Source organism: Puma concolor, chromosome E2 (genome assembly GCF_028749965.1).
Source record: "Puma concolor isolate L17-30 chromosome E2, mPumCon1.1.hap2, whole genome shotgun sequence".
Classification (NCBI taxonomy): domain Eukaryota; kingdom Metazoa; phylum Chordata; class Mammalia; order Carnivora; family Felidae; genus Puma; species Puma concolor.
This window is the reverse complement of record NC_141681.1, coordinates 10685248-10704123: the sequence shown is the minus strand read 5'-3', so window position 1 is coordinate 10704123 and position 18876 is coordinate 10685248. Positions and strand designations below refer to the sequence as shown.

At 49.9% G+C, this 18876-nt stretch overlaps 1 protein-coding gene across 1 annotated transcript in view; it reads left to right on the top strand.

The window, feature by feature from the left end:
- Positions 1-11452: 11452 nt before the first annotated feature.
- VAT1L (vesicle amine transport 1 like) overlaps positions 11453-18876 on the top strand; it is a 149695-nt gene continuing 142271 nt past the window's right edge. Inside the window, exon 1 of the mRNA XM_086688855.1 lies at positions 11453-11806. Within this exon, the coding sequence (XP_086544981.1) occupies positions 11574-11806 (233 nt within the window). The 5' untranslated portion in view covers positions 11453-11573. The remainder of the gene's footprint in view (positions 11807-18876) is intronic.

Genomic DNA, 18876 nt, shown 5'->3' with positions numbered 1-18876 from the left:
CATTGCCAACATGAGTCAGCTTTTGTGACGGGCCAGCACCTGTGCCTCCTTCCTACGTCTGGGGAGCCCCCCACCTTGAACCCTGGAAGTAGACAAAACCTGAATCCCACCCTGGAACCTGATGATGCCACACGTTTGCTGTGCCAGCCTCCCGCCTTGTTAAGATGCAGGCTCGGGGTCCAAGCGCCACCGATCAGATTCACGCCCAACCTGGGCTCTGACGCAGGGTAGCAGAGAAGTGATCCTGAGGCTGGCGTCTGGTACGGGGGCAACAATGTCAAGGCTTTAAGTGGCAACAGAGTGATGGATCAGCGGTGGTATCCGGCCTCTGCTGTGGGTGGCGGTGGTGCAGAGGGGTCCCCTGTTTACCAGAAAGGTGAGAGCCGTGTCCCCACCAGACAGCTTCCGCGGCACAATTTCAGCTGGAGTCCTGTCCGCTTCCCAGCCAGGATGACTCTGCAGTCCTCGCACTAGATTGTGCGGGTGACCCAACCTCCCTCCAATTAATTCCCTTCCTTTGTATGTTAGATCAGCCCGTTTCGAGTAAGATCCTTGACTGATGAGAGACTTCATACAAAGTGACGCACTATGTCACGTGAAGGCCAAATGACCTCATAGCTGCGGGCTTGACTTCTGGCAGCAGCCGGGAAAGAGCGAAGTAGGGGGAAAATCAAGTTATCACAGCCTATTACTGGAACCCCCCCGCTCGGGAGAACCTGCCCCTTGGTAATTAGTGCCACATTCACATTGCAAACCTTGATTTTGTTTGACCAAACAATACCACCCCGTCGCGGCGAGTCACTGTGGCAATTTTGACTCGTATTCCTTTTTACCGCTTGAAAATGTAGTATGGAGGCATGTTTTGCTTCTGTGAGTTGTTTACAAGAGCTGTAAGCGTGAGGATATTGCGGTTGGCTTGCCTTCATGGAAGCAGTGGGATGGCGATAATAGCTTCAATCGATATCCTACAGCGGTTGACCGCACTGCCCCACCCGTGTGCCCTTCACACTCACCTCTGCCCTCTTAAAACTGCCGGCTAGGAACACCTGCTGCTCTCCGCCTGAGGGCCTTTGCTACAGGAGCCAGCTTAGCCTGCGAAGCAGGGCAAGCCAGAAGTTCTGAAAAGTGAATTCTCCTGCAAGCAGCCCTCGGCAAATCAGAGAAGGGAAATTATGAGTGCCCAAACACCCCAGCTTCATCAGCGCCCGCGTGCAATAACTCAGAGGCATGTTTTACCCAGCCTTCCATAATCCCCCCGAGGGGACGCGCCCCGGGTGCAACTTGAAAATGCACCCTTTCCCTGTTTCCTTTCAAACGCCATCAAACTCGTCACTCCATCACTGGTGCTTCCTAGGATCCTCTCCCAAAGAAACTGAGCGCACCTCCCAGCCTCGGGGTCTGCTTTAGGGGGGAGCCGGAGCTAAGACACCCGCACATCACCAGCATCGTATACTTACCTGAATTTCGAACGTGTGAGGGACTGGCAGGCATTGCACACATTTGCTCACACACCTACCAGGCGATTAGGCTGATTTCCCAGCCCAGCAAGCCAAGGACGTTCCTGGAAGCGTGATTGCTGCCCAGAGAAGGGGCAGAGACAGCGCACTTGGAACAGTTTCTCTGGGTCCCAGACCCCCTAAGAGGGGCACAGCTGTTCAGGACACTGAACCCAGCATGGGGTTTGGCTTTGCTACTGCCGTTGTGTCTTCAAATTCGTATGACCATTCTAGAAGATCTTGCCCTACCAATCTACACGCTGCTGTTAAAGCAGATGTTGCAGTCACCTAGCTTTCCTGAATATTCCCGAATGGGACTCGGCATCGCCCAAGGTCACGAACCTCCTCTTGCAGGGCGGGGGGATGGGAGGAGTGGGGTCAGTGCCCAGGATCCCTAAACGACACCCCTGCCTGGACCTCTCCAGGCTCACAGAAAGCCCTTTCTCCCTAGTGATGTATGCCATTTGGGAAACCCCGCGGCACGCTGAGGAGACGAGCCATGAGGCCACACGAGGGCAGCCTGAGTAGTGGGGGTGGGGTCGGAGTTCACATTCGCAGGAACACGCGGTGTGTATTATCACACGACCTCCATTTACTGTCTGTCGCGTTGCCCCTCCGTCACTGCTTATCCTGGCCAAAGCATCGACACCCCTCTCCATTCATCTCATCCTGCAGCCTGCCTCAATTCCAGTGGGCATGACTGAATTAAATCCTTAAGACAAAACAAAACACACACACACGCACACACACACAAGCCGTGTTCCTGATAACCAACCAGATGAACAGGTTCGTGCGATGCCAAAACTCAAACTCAACATCGGAGAGACCATCCCATTTGGAAAGGCAGGGGTGTGTTAGATTAAAGCACGTCCTCTGACTTTTCCCGCTACAAAATATGAACTGTCTCTGAAACAAAACTGCCCAGGATGATTTAGCAGCCTTCTAAAATCAGCTTCAAATTTATTCAATTGTCTAGAGTGAGACCTCCAGACATGAAACAGGCTTCTGAGCTCTTCCAAAGGACAAACAGTGTCCCAGCTTGGAGACACTCCCCGGCTGTGTGTTGTCATTTCTGTAGCGATCATTTCTGATCAATGTTGTTGCTGCAGAGACGGCCCTTAATGCCAGGCCACTGCCAACACTGACGACTGATGTGACCTCAGCCCCTGGGCTGGAAAGTCCCTTGAGTATCAATTAGCCCAAGTATCTCCTTTTACCAACTGGAACAAGGACATTTCCAAAGTCACACAGGCAGCAAGTCAAAACCACAGGCCTCCTCGCTCACAGGACCTAAGGATCCGTGGCTTCCGGCAAGCTCTCTCGACTTTGACGCTATGACATTTGGGGCTGGATAATTCTTTGTTGTGGGGCTTGTTCTGTGCATTGCAGGATGTTTAGCAACATCCCTTCCCTACCCATGAGATGTCTACAGCACTAGCTGTGATGACCAACATCGTCTCTAGGCATCGCCAGATATCCCCAGAGGGGCAAAGTCACCCCAGGCTGAGAACTACTGGCTTAGAGCAACAAATTGCAAATTGGTGCCACCAGGGCTAAATTTGGCTCAGCTCTGCTTTGTTCGTCCTAGGTAATATTTGTTGGGATTTTAGAAATCTGGGACATTTCACATAAAAATCCAGACTTCCGGCTTCTCTTGAACATTTGGAAGATGTGGCATACATTCCGTGAGCACACGTCTCACGGCCATGGCAGATTGAAGTTGGGCTGAAGCCATGGCCATCTGCTCTCCTGTTTGTTACACTCCCCACTGCACAATAGTGCCCCACACCAGACATGCGATTAGTTTCACCATCTACTCGGACCCCGCTTTAGCATTTAAGTCTTCTCAAAACTGTTTGTAGTTTTATTTTCTCTTGAGCAAGCCTCTCAGCTCACTGAACAGGGGTCATGCCATGTTCTCCTTTTGTTTCCCCTGTAGGGCCTAGCCCTGAGCAGACATTCAGAAACAGTTATCCACCGATTTCTAGAGCAGCGTTTCCCAAAAGACATCCTGCAGGATGCTAGCTGTGGACTTCAAGGAAAAGGGGCTAAAAGTTGAACAAGGTTGGGTGAAGCTGCCTTCCGTGTCCCCATTTGGGATCCAAAAGTCTCAACTGTACAAGGCTCTAAATGGCCCTGCATTAAAGAAAGCTGCTAGACTGCACTTGACCTAGGGTGTCACAAGCAAGTTTGACCACAGACCTCCTTAGAACCCCAATCCTAACCACAATCCCAACAAACTACTGTTTTACTGAATGTACTTTGGAAATTGTTAGATTGGAACTCTAAACTTCTCGAATTAAACATAGTTGTTGAAATACCAAGTGCCGTGGCAAAGGCAGCTACAGAGTACCGGCATATAAAGAGTGATGCTTCTCAGCACAGACGTTCGTTTGAGTTACCTCTTTTAAACTTCCCATGCATGTTTGTAAAGTTGGTGTGATCAATATCCACATCTTACAAAGTAGAAAATAAAGCTGCGGAAAGACTAAGGGGTTGGTCCATGGTTGCATAGCTAGGAACAGTTCAACACAGTTCAACACAGCCTGTCTCCATCCCAGTTTCTATGCTCTTACCCTGGATTGACATTGTTCTGCCTCCCTGGGACACTGTGCCATGTTGTTGACACGTGTGTCTCCCTCTCAGAACATGCACCAGACCTTGGTCATGCAGGAAGCAGAAAGGGAATAACTGTCCATTCCCCCACTGCCATGTGTGGGAAATAATGCTTGGAAGAGTCTGTCATGGTAACTCATGTAGTTTTTCACACCAGGCCTGAAAATTAGGTCTTTTGGGTCTAATTTAATTTGGGCAACTCTTTTAACCTCTTGGAGCCTAAAAGCCACATAACTAGTAAATGGAAAACTGGGATCTGAACAAGTTCCAGAAAAAGGGTTACGGGCTCCTTTCACTTTGCTTATTTCATAGCAGGAATACAGGAACTGGATGAATAGATGGGTGGATGGATGATAGATGGATGGATGGATGACGGACGGATGGATGGATGGACAGATAGATGAATGGGTAGTTGGATGGACAGATGGATGGATGATGGATAGATTGATGGATGGACAGATGAATGGGTACTTGGATGAATGGATGAAGGATGGACGGATGGATGGACGGGTGGATGGATGCATGGATGGATAGATGAATGGGTAGTTGGATGGACGGATGGATGGATGATGGATAGATTGATGGATGGACAGATAGATGAATGGGTACTTGGATGGATGGATGAAGGATGGATGGATGGACAGATGGATGGATGTATGAATGGATAGATGAATGAGTAGTTGGATGGATGGATGAAGGATGGACAGATGGATGGATGGATGAATGATGGATGGATGGATGGATGATGGATGGATGGATGGATGGATAGTGAGATGAATGGGTAGATGGGTGGATGGATGATGAGTGGACATTATTCCTTGCTCACTCACTTTGGGTAAAGCAGCCCATTAAACTTTGTGAAGAGGAAGGGCATACTAGAAGGGTAGGGTAGGACAGGCATACTAATAGGGTAGGATGCCTGCCCCTGAAGAGGCTTCTCCTGGGGCTTGAGTCTTTTAATCTCAGAACAGGAAAGGCAAAATGTGCCTTTCTCACACTGAGCATTTTCAATTTGCATTGAGATCTTGTAGCTTCACACCATCATCACTCTGAGAAAGCCCCAACCCACTGGATATGGGCCAAGAAAACAACAAAGGAAACAAAGCTCTCCGGGAAATCAACTCGTAGCCCCAAAACATCAGGGAAGTAAGAGACTGAGTTAGCTGGAGGGTTATTTCATGCTGATTTATAGTATGGTTCTCTCAGCTTATAAGAAAAATGGTAATGATGGGGTAGGGGAGGGAATGGTCCTCCTTTCTGGTTTCTCTTAGGCTCCATCTGAGGAGTAAATGCTTTGTTTGCTTCTCAACCTGAATTTTACATCCCTATCCCCTTACCATTATTCACAATGATCTATAGCAAAGTACTTTGGGGAAAACACAGCCCTCTGCAACATTTGAAAGAGGCAGACAGCATCATTGTAGCGATGATTCATGCAAGAAATCAAACAGCTTCACCCTAAGGGGAAAGCCCTACATAATATTCAGGGGAAGGGGTAAAAGAAATCACTCAGAAATTACCTTTCAGTGCGAACAAGTTTTCAAAAACATAAACTACTTGATTTAAATTCCTTACTCAGTCTTATGTGGTAGATTCTTCCTACTTGGCCAACCACATTTACCAAACAATACTAAATGATTGATAAGATCATCTCTATGGATAACAGCTACTTATGGATAAGAGAGGTGAAATGTTTCTAATTCTAATCATACACGATCGTGTCCATTAAGAGGTAAAATGGTTTTCAGTATCTTACGACTGGTATCTTTTGGTTCTGGAAAGAGCTGGGTTTTCTTCTTCACCTCCCTTGTAAAATTCCAGTGGAATTACTATGAAGAGAAAATTCCAAGAGGGTGAAAAATGGTCTTAAGGGAGTTGATGAGAGAACAGTGCTGAGTCACATGGGTTGGGATCCCTGGATAGTGCTGCACTTACGGCAGGCATGGGAAGGACTGGCCTCCATCCTCCATCCTCCACCTCCATGCATCCATGCCCTCCAGGGGCATCTCTGTAGCACTGCTATACCTCCCGGCACTCTCTCTCCTCTTCCCCATCAGTGGTAGAACCCTGACTTCTACTTAAGGTCACTTAACTAAGAAAAAACTCTATTTCCTGATTTCCTTTTCCACAGGCTGTGGCCATGTGACTGAGCTCTGGCCAACAAGAGGGAAGTAGATGGACACAGAGGACTCTTGAAGTACCTTTAAAAAAAGGATGTGGGCCTTTCTTCCCCTCCCCCCATCTCTATCATGTTACCTGGAACACGGAGGTGAGGGCTGTAACCTGAACCATGAGAACGGGGGCTGATCCTTCCTTCAGGTGAAGTACAGAGCTGGAAGGAACACTGATCAATCCTTGGTGACTTTGTAGAGACTCCATCCCATCACTTTCATTGGGAAGCCTTCTCTGACCCTCTGGCCAGCACTTGGTATTTCTTCTTTGCAAGCGCTTATCGGGCTGGTAAGTGATCTCATTACTTCTTTAACATTTTTTGTTTAGTATTTGTAGCAGAGACTGTCAATGCTCCACCCACACCCTCTTGGAACTCACTGCCATGCATGATGACCCAGCGTTACATGGAAGCACTCGCAACAGTTTCAGGATAGCTTGGTCTAGCCACTGACTCCACAGCAGCCCCCACACAGGGCAGACCGGAGGGACAGATGGGGAGTGCACCCTCACCAGCAGCCCTTGACCAAGGACTGACAGGAGTTGGTGGACACGCCATGGACCTTGCCACAGGACACCTGTGAGGTAGTTTCCCACTGTCATCTGGAGTTCTGAGCCAATGACACTGATAACCTGCTGGATAACGTGCCTTGCGTCGACTTTTTCCCTTTGTGGCCTCATTTCCACAGAGCCCTATTTCCTGGAATCACCACGCAAATAAGGCATTTGCTTTCAGATATTTGAATGTAGCAAAAATGTGCTTCTGGGGAGCCCAACCTAAACTAATATCTGCCTCCCTGGGAGGAATCCTACCCTTTTCGTACCAGGACTATGTTTGTCCCTTTCACCATTTTGTCTGCAGTATTAGCAATAATAGCCCAAGGCGAGCACTCAAAACGGGATGAATACATGTCAGTTCACTTTTTTCTCCCCTCGGACGCATTTAGAGTTAGCCGCCTATGACTGGTCCTATGAGATATAATTAGGAAGCTTCCTCTATGACCTTCAGGATGGGCTGCACACCTAGCTTGAACTTCTCTGAAAATAACGCTGAGCTGGTGACAATCATGCTCCATTATCTTTTAAATTACATCAACACAAACCATAGGAAATCATGGCGCACGTCCTTTCATATGAGCTCTCGGATTGTACTAAGAGTTTTCAAGGGCATGCATCTCCTCCCTTTCTTCACTATTGACCTTCTAAATTTGCCTCTTTGCCCTTGACCCGTTCTATAGCACTTGAAATGTATAACAGCATAGAAAACCACAGACATTCCAGCCTAGCGGTTAAGTATCCACATATTAGACTCAAATGGCTCCCACTTTACATCCCTTCAGCGCTACAGACTAAGTTGGTGACCTTGGCAAAGATGTGCAGTTTCTGTTAAATCTCCTCCCATGTAAGATCGGGATCATAGTCCCTATGGCACAGGATTACTTTGTAGATTAAATAATATGATGTGTGTATACCAAAAGATCCTAATTATATTGAAGAAAATACAAGAGAAGAAATATTATTAAAGGATATAGCTAGGGGAGCCTGGGTGGCTCAGTCGGTTAAGTGACCCACAGCTGCTTAGGTCATGATCTCACGGTTTGTGAGTTCGAGCCCCGTGTCAGGCTCTATGCTGACAGCAGAGAGCCCACTTCAGATCCTCTGTCCCTCTCTCTCTCTTTGCCCCTCCCCACCTCTGTCTTTCAAAAATAGATAAATATGAAAAAAACAAAGGATATCTGAAGACATTGACCATTTGTCCCAGGTCACATATTTCTCTAGAAAGTTACTGAACCATCCCAAGTTATTTAGAAAACCATTCCCAAAATTGTACTAAGATTGTGTCCCCTATATTCTTACTCAAAGACCTCATTTCTGTTGGCCACTCCCTCAGATGGCCAGTACCTTGAGGGGTTCCTAAATTTGACCCTCTATACCCTTCTCAAATGTGCTCACAGCTGTTCCTGGGCCCTATACCAGTGGACAGAGCTGAGCTGTAACACCGCGTTTCACCATAAGTGGCCGCTGTTTGACGTTGCCTACAACGTAAGCTATTTTCACAACTTGAAGCTCTGAGTGAGTGAACGCCCAAGAAATGCATTTTACAAATTGAAAATAGATTTAGTGTGTTGATTTGGAGAGGTGCCTCGCAGCGTGGCTCTTGCCACATTCCACCGGAGAGGAGCAGGTTTGGGAATACTTAACAATCCAAATAGTGGTATATGGGACTCAGAGGAAGGTTTTCGTCCCCAAGCAGCACAGACTGTAGTGTGCTTCCTCTCCGTTGTTGTGACAATCAGCCGCATACCACTTATAATCTGGGGTTTGTAAACAGCCAGAAGATTCCCTCGGAGGGAGTAATTATATTTCCTTTAACATGTAAGGCAAACAATTTTTCTGAAGCATGCTATGTGCTGACTGCAAAGTAGATTTCCTTTACTAATTATAAAGGAAAACCCTCACAATGAAGGCACGGAATTTTGGCAGGACAGAGATATTAGGAGGCCAATAAATGAGCAGAGAACATGAAAAATGCCATGGAGTATTATTATTCAGGAGCTGAACTGGGTGGCCCGTTCAAAGAAATATGCATGATGAGATGTTAAGAGCATTGATGTTAAACTCAGTTTTCTCTTCTATGAAGTGGGAATAATAATGCTTACCTAATAAAGTTATTCGGAGAATCAAACGTACCTAAGGTGTCCAGAACAGTAGCTACCCCCAAATGATGTCATATATTGTGGAAGTTATCAGCCTCAACCCATATCCCTTTCTAACTCACCATTGCCTATACAAGACAATGGCTTCCTACCGAGAGCATCCCAAGTTCTCTCCCCGGGCATTCTCTTAGCCCAGGTGCACGGGGCAGGTCGGAAGTGCCAGGGAGCTCATGCGTCCAGGAACGGCCCTTAGCCAATCATGCAGAAAATTCAGTGACAAATACCCATTTCCTGGCTTCTTGGGCGGGGCCACTCTGAAGCTTGCTCCACAAGGGTCTGCTGTCAAAGTCTTGTTTTGAGATGGAAGGCAGCCTAAACACTCTATTTCACGTTAGCAACAGGCTTCCTAATTTGGGATCGTAATTGGGTTTACAGTGACGTGTTCAATGCAGTAACCAGCCTTGTCTACTCAGCCTCCATCCCCCAGCCACTGCCTTGGCTGAGGCTCTTCTCTGTTTGCCTGTGTGTGCACCATAGTCTCTGACTGACCTTCACACTTGCAGTAAATCTATCACCCCATCTCCCGCCCACTTCCCGCCAAAGTTATTATCCTAAAACACAGTCATGCCATTCCCTGGCTTTTGTTTTCCTAAGACTTCAGTGGCGACCGTCACCTCCATGATTACGTCTTAAAATTTATAACGTGATGCGTGAAACACTTCAAGAACTGGTTTGAAGCAATCTTTCCGCCTAGCCTCCAGTGACTGCTAACCCCAGCTGATGCTCAGTCCATACAGATCAAGACAGTGTCTTCTCCTTTTACCCGTTACCTTTCCATGTGTTTGAATGGACTTGTGATCTTCCCCGAGGAACCTGGCTTATCCTTCAAGGTCTGGCTCAAACGTCCGCACCTCCATGAGGATCTCCTAGGCCAAGTTCCCTCTTCTGGGCTACCACAGTAGCATCTGTATTCACTGACTCATTCATTCACTCAACAAGGGTTTTTTTTCTTCTGAGCATTTTCGACTGTGCACCAATCAGGGGCTGAGCCCCAGGGAAACCCATGCTGGATGACAGCAGAAACCGCCCCTGCCCACAGTGCAAAAAAAGGAAACAGACAGTAATTAGCAGGTCGATCATATAAAAAAATTCATTACAAACTGCCATGAGAGTTTACCATAAAGGATGCAGACCCAACCTGCGGAAACAAGGAATGGGTGCTTAAGTTGAAAGTGAAGTCGGCGATGACACCAGATGAAGGACTTGAACATACATTCCAGGTCAAGGGACAGCAGGTGGTGGGAGGGAACATGGTTCCATTTTTGAGGAACAGAAGGCCAGAGCATTTAGAGCACAGAGGCACAGGGAGAACAGAAGGAGGAGAGGCACTTACACCATTCACTGTGTCATTTCCGTTTCTTGGCTGTGTCCTCCCCACCTTATGATTGAGAATAAACTCCTTAAAGGGAAAGACCATGTGTCACTGAAAGTCCTATCCACCCCCGCACTTAGCACAATGCAAATAAACAAAATTAATGTACCCATTTTATGGATGAAGTTGTTGAGGGTCAGAAAGGTTGAATGAGTCACCCAAGGTCCCAAAGGTGGCGGCGTTTGCGCGGTAATAGAATATACATCCATCACTCCTCCACAACAAGGTTTCTCTTAACAGTCCACCAACACTCTCGCCTGCCCATCGTTTTTCTAAAAAGTTCAAGTTTCTCTATAAGCTCCTTTTCAAAGGGCTCATAACAAAACTCCCAAATTTTGCCGGTTACCGGGGAGGAGTGTGTGTGTGTGTGTGTGTGTGTGTGTGTGTGTGTGTGTGTTGGGGTCAGAGTACCGAATGATCTTCTGGTGATGAAAACAAAAAGGGGACCCTTTTCTGGTACAGGATTCTTTTCTGAAGCCTCTTTGGTGCCTGGAAATGGTGCGGGTGGTGAGAATTAGCCATCAAAAGAGGCTCCTGGTGATGCCCCTTAAAGAGCATCCGCGCGCTGAACCCGAGAGTCTGGAGTGAAAAACACCCTGGTTTAGACTCTTCAGGGGAGTAAGTGGGATTTCTCGTTTCCCGCTTCCCGAACCTTTTTGCCCTTCCAGCGGGTACCTGCGATTTGGGAAACAGCCCCACCTCCCGTCTCTCCCGCCTGCCCCCGCAGATCCGTGCGGGAGGAGGCAACCGTGTCTCCGGGAGGCATCCTCCAGGCCCAGACGTTCGACTCTGTCCATTTCAAGGCGCCGAGCCTGCGCCGTAAATAACAAAGTACTGCGCCGCCCGCCGAGGACACGGCGTCCTCTCTGCGTGTTTTATTCACGAGTCTTGGGCAAGTCTGGGCTCTGGGGCTGCGATCAGGAGCCCGATTTGAGACCGGCTCTGGAAGTGGAGTCGAGGCTTCGCTGGGGCAGGGAGAGGGGGCGGGGAGCGAGGGTGGCGGGGTGAAGGGGTGGGGCGGACGGGGGCGCGGCTCTTGCGAGGATTACGGCGGAGGCTGTGGCCCTTAGCGCGGCTCGCGGAGGCTGCAGCCATTGCACAGCGGAGCATCCCACATTCAACAGGAGGAACCCGCCGGAGAGGAGCCCGAGCCCCCCGCGCCGCAGCCGCCGCAGCCCGTGCGCCCCGCGCCCCCCGTGCACCATGGCCAAGGAAGGCGTGGAGAAGGCGGAGGAGACGGAGCAAATGATCGAGAAGGAGGCAGGCAAGGAGCCTGCGGAGGGCGGCGGCGGCGGCGGCTCTCACCGCCTCGGGGACGCCCAGGAGATGCGCGCCGTGGTGCTGGCCGGCTTCGGGGGGCTCAACAAGCTGCGGGTCACCAGGAAGGCCATGCCCGAGCCGCAGGACGGCGAGCTCAAGATCCGCGTCAAAGCCTGGTCCAGTATCCGCGTCTTTCTCGCTTTCTCTCTTTGCGCGCTCGGCGCTCCCGGGGCGGGGGTGGCGGAGCCTCGGCGCGGCCGCTGCGCGGGGAAGAGTGGCCGTGGGCGCCCCCTCCGCGCCCTCCCGCGGGTCCCCGAGCCTCCCCGCGGCCGGCGGCCGGCGGAGGCGGGGGAGGATGCCGCGAGGTGGCCCCGCGCCCTCTCCCAGCCGGATCTAGGGGTGACCGGAGGGGACTGTGAGCTCTCGGCGGGGAGGAACGGGGTGGATGGTGGCGCCCAGCGCCCCGGGGTCTGGGAGATTGCGCGGCGGGGGGCTCTCCGTCGGGTAGGACAGCTGAGCTGCCGGGAGAGGGAGTTTGGTAACACGGTTAAAGAATAATAATAACCGTTGGAGGACTGTGTGCCAGCCATCATTTTTAGAGTTTTAGGTGTGCGATCTTATTTAATACTCCCTGGGACCCAACGAGTTAGGGACCGTCATTGTCCGGCGTTTCATGCGAGGAAACCGGGGCGCAGAAAGAGCGATTTGCCCAAGGTCTCCCTGCCGCCACTAACTGACCTGGCCAGGATTTCCTACTCACTCTTTTTAAGCCTCTATGCTGTAGTGCTGCCGGGTCTGGCGACAGAGTGAGGGCTGGGGAGGTGCGTTCTCCCTCCCCGCTGGTGCACTCCGCTCCTCTGGCACCCGGGGATGGGGAAAGGCACTGGGAAGCAGGGGCAGGGGCGGGGGGTTAGGTCCTGGAGCATCTGAGCTTAGTCAGGGGTGAGGCCAAGGCTCGCTCTTCCCCGCCAGCGTCTTCTCTTCTGTGCTTTTCCGAAGAGGAAAAGCAAACAACTGGCCATCTTCTCCCACCCCCCCCACCCCCCCATCTCAAAGGGAGCTCAGCAGTCGGAGTACCCTTCCTATTCCCCACTCCTCCTGGGGGAACTTCAGAGTTAGGCCCGCCTGGGATTCCCCCTTGGAGTGCTTAAGCCTCTCTGTGTGCTGTCACTGTGATCCCTTCTCTGAAGTTCTAGGAGGGAGGGCTCAACCCAAAGGGTTCACTGGATCCAACACTCTGAGTTCTTCATGCAGCAGCATGGGAAGCTCCCAAGGGGAACTTGCCCTCAGCACAGTGAGACGGACTTACCCTCTCTCATGTCTGTGTTTTAAAGTCCCCAGCAGTCACTGCTCTCCCCCCCCCCCCCCCCAAAAGCAGCAGTCAGCCTACCTGTTCTTAGGTTAAATCCCAGACCTAGACTCTGGGGACATACGCAGAGGCAAGACAACAACCACAAAAAAAAAAAAAAAAAAACCCCAAAAACAAAAAAACTAAAAAAACACTGCAAAGGAGATTCTCCTCCCAGTCGCTACAGTGAGAGCAGGTGCAGGACTCCATGGCAGGCTGGAAGGTGGCTGTCAAGAGAAGCAGGCACTGATCCCTGACTCACTCTTCATACATGTAGCTGGTCACAGTCGACTCCAGACATGACTTTTGGGAATTCAGGGTAAGGGAAGAGGCTTTTGCAGACTGGGGAATCCTGTGTAGTTCTATTTTGTTAACTCTTGCTGAACCAAGCACATTGATCCCAGAAGGCAGAGCTTACGTCGGCCCTTTTCACCAATAAATCCCCAATGCCTAGCACAGTGTTTGGAACACAGTATGTCCCGCATCAGTTGCTGCTGACAGACTAAGTTATTGCTGAAGGAATGGATTGAGAAAAGACGCTCGGACGGGGAGGGTAGAGTGTTTCTTTTTCTTCACTTGCCGGTGAAAGAACGTCTGGCTTGCAAAACTAAAACTATGTATTTATTGGTAATTCTCCTTTTTTCACCACTGATGAGAAATATGGTATAGATGCCTATGTGTATCTACAATTTATGCCCCTTCATCCAAATTGGATTCTAGGACTTCATCAGAGGGGATGTTCAGAGGGTAAAAATGTTGAAGCTACTTTTTAAAGAAGAGAGCATCATTTGCAGTACAAATAGGTCTGGGTTCTCTAGTCTTATGCTAATTGCCTAGAGGCTGATAGGAACTGAAGCATTTTGAAATAATAAATGTCAAGATGAAAGCCAGGAGATTGATTTTCAAAGCCAGATGCACAAGCCTGTTTTTTATTGGAGCTGCGCGCGCGCGCGCACACACACACACACACTCTGGAATCACTGCAGATTCCCCACCCTAGTTGTTCAGTAAGCCAACCAGACATGGGGCAACATTTGGAATCCGGTATTGCAAAGGGCCAAGATTGATTTTCATTTCCCCAAGCTGGAAGCAGAGTTCATCGGTTTTGCAAGGGGGGATTGAAGTAGGTTTGTGAAGATTGCCCGCTGGGTCTTTCCTCCTACACTGGGCTAGGATTGGCAGGCCAAAGATGCCCACTGATTGTAAGTTTAGCCTTGGGAGCCAGGATGACTCATTCTGTGTTTTTATGAATCAGCTGATGGCTTCCTGGATGAAGGTCCCCCTTTTATGTGCTCTCTGTTTTTAATGGAAACCTTTTATCATCAAGTAGGATATGCTATTTGCTTGGGAATAAAGCAGACTCTGAACTAGTATTATTCAGACCTGGAATGAGGGTCCAAGTTGGTTACTCCATACGTTGTATGGGAATGGAAGAGAAAAGGTGCAGGGAAATGCCTGTTTGATCTCATTTACCCCTTCTCTTTTATGGTGCAAGAAGATAGATATTATACTGGAGCGAATTGAGGCTTGGAGATGTTGAGTAATTTGCTAAAAACATCACACAGATAGTACAGTTAGGATCTGAATCTTCGTCTGCTGTCTTCCTTTTATTCCATTTGTCTCCCTCTGTGGGAGAGCCACAGGAAATGTGATTTACCTCTCTGGACCTTTGGCAATGCAGTGCCAGCTTGCTTTCCTTCCCTTCTTCAGTGAATATGGCTCCTTTGACTTTTTTTTTTTTTTTTTTTTTTTTATGTCTGACTTAAGAGAACACTCTCTGGCTAGTTCCAAAGTAATATGGCTTTTCTCCCCAAAGGGAGATATGCTGGTCAGATGAAGCTCAGAAAGAACCGTTTTGGGGAGTGCAGGGCGGGAGGGATTACAGAGTCTTCTAATTGGTGACAAGAGCATCAGCTTTGATGGGGAACCGGTCCCGTCACCCGTTCACTGAGCAGTTTACACGGCAAGCTACTTAAGTGGCCGTGCGGAAACAGCACGTGGCCTTTGGAAGGCGAAGGATCCGGAGGTAGGCCCAAGCCTCAGCACTTTTTATCTGTGTGGCCTCGGTGGACACATCTCGGCCTCTCCAAGCTTGCCACGCCTCAAGTGCAAAACGCAGACAAGATGAACCGCCTATTGTCGAGAGGATCAGATGCAAAAATGAGACTGGCACTAAATGAGGAGTGGTTGTTGTGACTGTTGCCACCTCTGTTGTCCTGTCTGTGCCTGCGTGACTTATTTCTTTGAGGACTTGGATGCCGTCATTTTAGTCACGTGGATATTACAGGCGACGTCATGTTACGTTTGCTCTTTGGTGAAGACTGAGACCTTCCTAGACAGGAGTCCCAGCCCCATCTCTTGCTAACCATAGGTCATGGGTCTTGTCCCCTAGAGGCAGAGCCAGACACAAGGCTGCTCCCTTAAGGGTTGATTGAGGGGGTGGGAGGAGCTAAGCAAGGATTTCATCTGCCCGGGATCCCGCCAGGAGTTCTGGGGCATGAATTATACCTTAGAGTCTGACCTCGCAGCAGTAGGGGAAGTCTCTGTGTTCCCCACGCCCTCTGGCCCCCTGTCGTCAGTCAGGTCTGGGCTGTGGGACGCCTTCTTAGTGGGGGCAGGGAGCCTCTCAGGCAATGGTGACTCCTGTTTGAGCGCTGTTCCTCCAGAAGAGGGAAGGGGGTTGGGGCACTGCACTGAGCCCTGAGCGGCCGGCACTCCCAGCAGGCGGGGGATGGGTGTGCTGCCCAAGCAAAAGGGGTCTGAATGTGGCACAGACATCGATCGCCCTGTATGCTGGCTGACCTTGAATGTGTCGCTTACTTCTCTAAACTTGAGCTTCTTGGTCTATAAAATGGAGATAATAATAGCACCTCCTTTTACAGTGTTGTAATCGAGTTTAAATGAGATATAGCGTAGAAAGACCTTTTTGGTGATGCCTGGCATATACAAGTGGTCAATAAATGATAGCTATTATTACATTCTTATTCTTGGTTTCCATCTGGTGTCTCATTCAAACTGGAACTTTTGGGGGTGTTAAAGGGGCACTATTCATAGTTACTCTGGGACAGCAGGAGCAGACTGGGACTGTTTTAGGCAAACCAGGGAACACGGTCCCTCCCCTCGCCCCCCGCAACTGCCTTTGCTGCCAGAAGTCTTGTCACAGTGGGGCTTTTCTTGGACAGGAGCTGGGAGGATTTGAGGCTGAGGGTCTCCAGGCTGGGCTGCGGAAATATATTTAAGTGGCCATTAACAAGCCTTGTCTCTGGTTTGTGGCTCAAATTGGCTTGTGATGGAAAGGCACTAATGGATCGGGGACATTTATTTTCCCAGACTGATTTACAGAGAGAGGCCACATGAAACTGCTAGAATGAGAGCAGTTGGATGAAAAATGGTCCCAGCCGGTCATGGCTGCATTGGCTGATCTGAAAATGGGCCGAGGGCAGGCCACACGAAAGGAAGGCCAACACACGGTGGGCTTCTAACGTGTCACGGAGGTGGAGGGCATCGAGCCAGGGGAGGGAACTCACGCTTACTCAGCACTCGTGAGGAGCCAGGAACTGAGTTGCCTGCCAGGGGCTTTGTTTCATGTCATCCTAGGGACGACTCCACAATATCAGTATTACTATCTCCATTTTCAGGTTGGGAAACGGACATTCAGAGCCATGAAAAGATCACAGACTGCTATGTGGAAAAGCAGTGTGAAGGTCCGAGCCAGCTTTGTTCCTGCACTCTTTACGTTTGGGAAAATCAGAGGGATTTGGTGACAAAGGCACAAGAGGGAAAGGACAGACAGTGAGGGACCAAGAGGTAGAGAGAGGCAGGCAGACACAAAGACTGGAAGCAGGAGCACAGAGAAAGACCAGGAATGCATTTCACTGACCTAAAGCGTAATGGGTAGGACTCAAAGTTGGCACGGTGCCATCTCGCCCCCCACCCCCAAAATGGCCATTTGTATTTCTAAACCACGTCCACTTTCCCTCCGTTGCCGATCTATGGGACTCTTTGGAGACCTACTTAACATCAGATGGCTAGGACTGTTGACCCAGAATACCCATGCTGATGAAACACAGTCACCACTCCTCGGATCCACTCAAGACATTGAGGTTTCTTCCTCTGCCCCCTTTGCCTCGATTGGGCCACTGCGACGTTGGCAACTTGCCTGTACAATATCCCCAAACAACGCGGCATTAAACTGTCACTGGTGAGGCCCATCTAATGAAATATGGCCAGTAGTATCTTTCCTGTGTTTATTCACATAAACAAATGGAGTGCAGGAGGTTAAGTGACACGAGTGCTTATAAAACTGAGAAATCGCTTGGACGGTCTCTTGGCCAGGAAGCCAGGCCCTTGGCTTGGCCAGGAAGCCACTCTGCCATGATGATTGGAACAAAGTGTTCTGGATGACTCTGTATCGGAGAGAGATACGAGGATTTGACAGGAGAGGATGACTCTGTCTGAGTCACACCGAGCCCTGCTTGGTGATGACGCGAGATGGAGACGCTACTTTGGGGATCTTATTTATCCGGGAAAAGTTGCATCTTCCCTTTAACTGGGTCCTCCGCGGGGAGGGCGGGGTGGGGGGGTGGCGGCTGTGTCTTCTCTTCAGCCGATAATGGAATGGACTTCTTGCCTCCCCAGCAGTTGGAGGAAGAAAGGAAGCCCAGAATCAGTGCTTCTTGTGTTTCACAGAAAAAGGAAGTATAGGACATCTTACGGAACACCGGACGTGGAGCAGGTTCCCAGAAACGGCAGCCTGATCTCAGAGGAAACCAATGGCAGGTGGCCCATGACGCGCGAAGGGAGTGACGGCTGATATTTACGCTCACCCTACCCCTACCCCTCGCCTGTCTTAGCTGCCACAAAGCTCGTTGTCCTTCTCCGCGTTACATCGGACCCTCATAACCCCCGGAGGTTATCGCGCTTACTTTCTAAGAGAGCTGCACTGCAAGCGGTGAGAAGCTGCAACAGATCCGAGTTCAGACCCCAACTTGACCCCACCATGGCCGGGTGATCTTAAGCAGACAGTACCTTCCACTTGCCCATAGCCTCGCCTTGGTAATTACACCCACGTGTACTTGTGAGACCAGCTGAGAGTCTGTCACGTCCTGACTGCGCCCTGCACATAGCGGGCGCTCAAGGAAGGCTATTTCCTTCCTTAGTCAACCAGGCTGTAAAAGATGGGCGGGCACTTGACCCCACCCTCTGGTCCCTGGTCCTGCTGTGCCACCTCCAGACTACACTGGCACCAGGGGGCAGGGTGCTGGCTTTTGAATCTAATTTCCAGGGCCGGCATGCATTTGGACTGACCTGTTGCGACCCTCACTCTCGATGGCCCTCTGCCTGCCCACCCGAGGGCGACAGTAGGGATTTCTAGGATAGCTGGATGTGCAGGACCGTCAAGCCTCTGGAGTTTGGTTCGCTCTCATTCAGAGGAACCCAAATCCCACCACCTCTGGGCACATCACTAGCATCCAACACGGACAACAGGGCTCACCCAGGCATGGGGAAATGGCGCCCCCATGACCCCACGTTCCTGGCACTTCTCTCAATAGGGAGCTTTTTTGGCGTCTTGGCATTCGTCGTAGAAGAAAAAGTTTAATTAGAAACAAGACGAGCCTCCTCACAGGAAAAGGGTAGCGGGCGTGTAATCTCAAATTAGTTTGATTCCTCTGTGTGTGATCTCACACAGAAAATCGGTTGGAGCTCTGGTATTAAAATGAGTAAATTCAATGTTTGAAGGCCCAGGAGACAAAATTTATGCTTCAGTGAAAGAGGCTGTTTCATCTTTGAATGTTATATTTTCTTGATGGAAACACACAGGGAGCTTCTGTCCTCAATCTCATTCTGCCAGTGACCCTTGATCCCTCACCCAAGCCTCATCCCGATCATTGTTCTGGA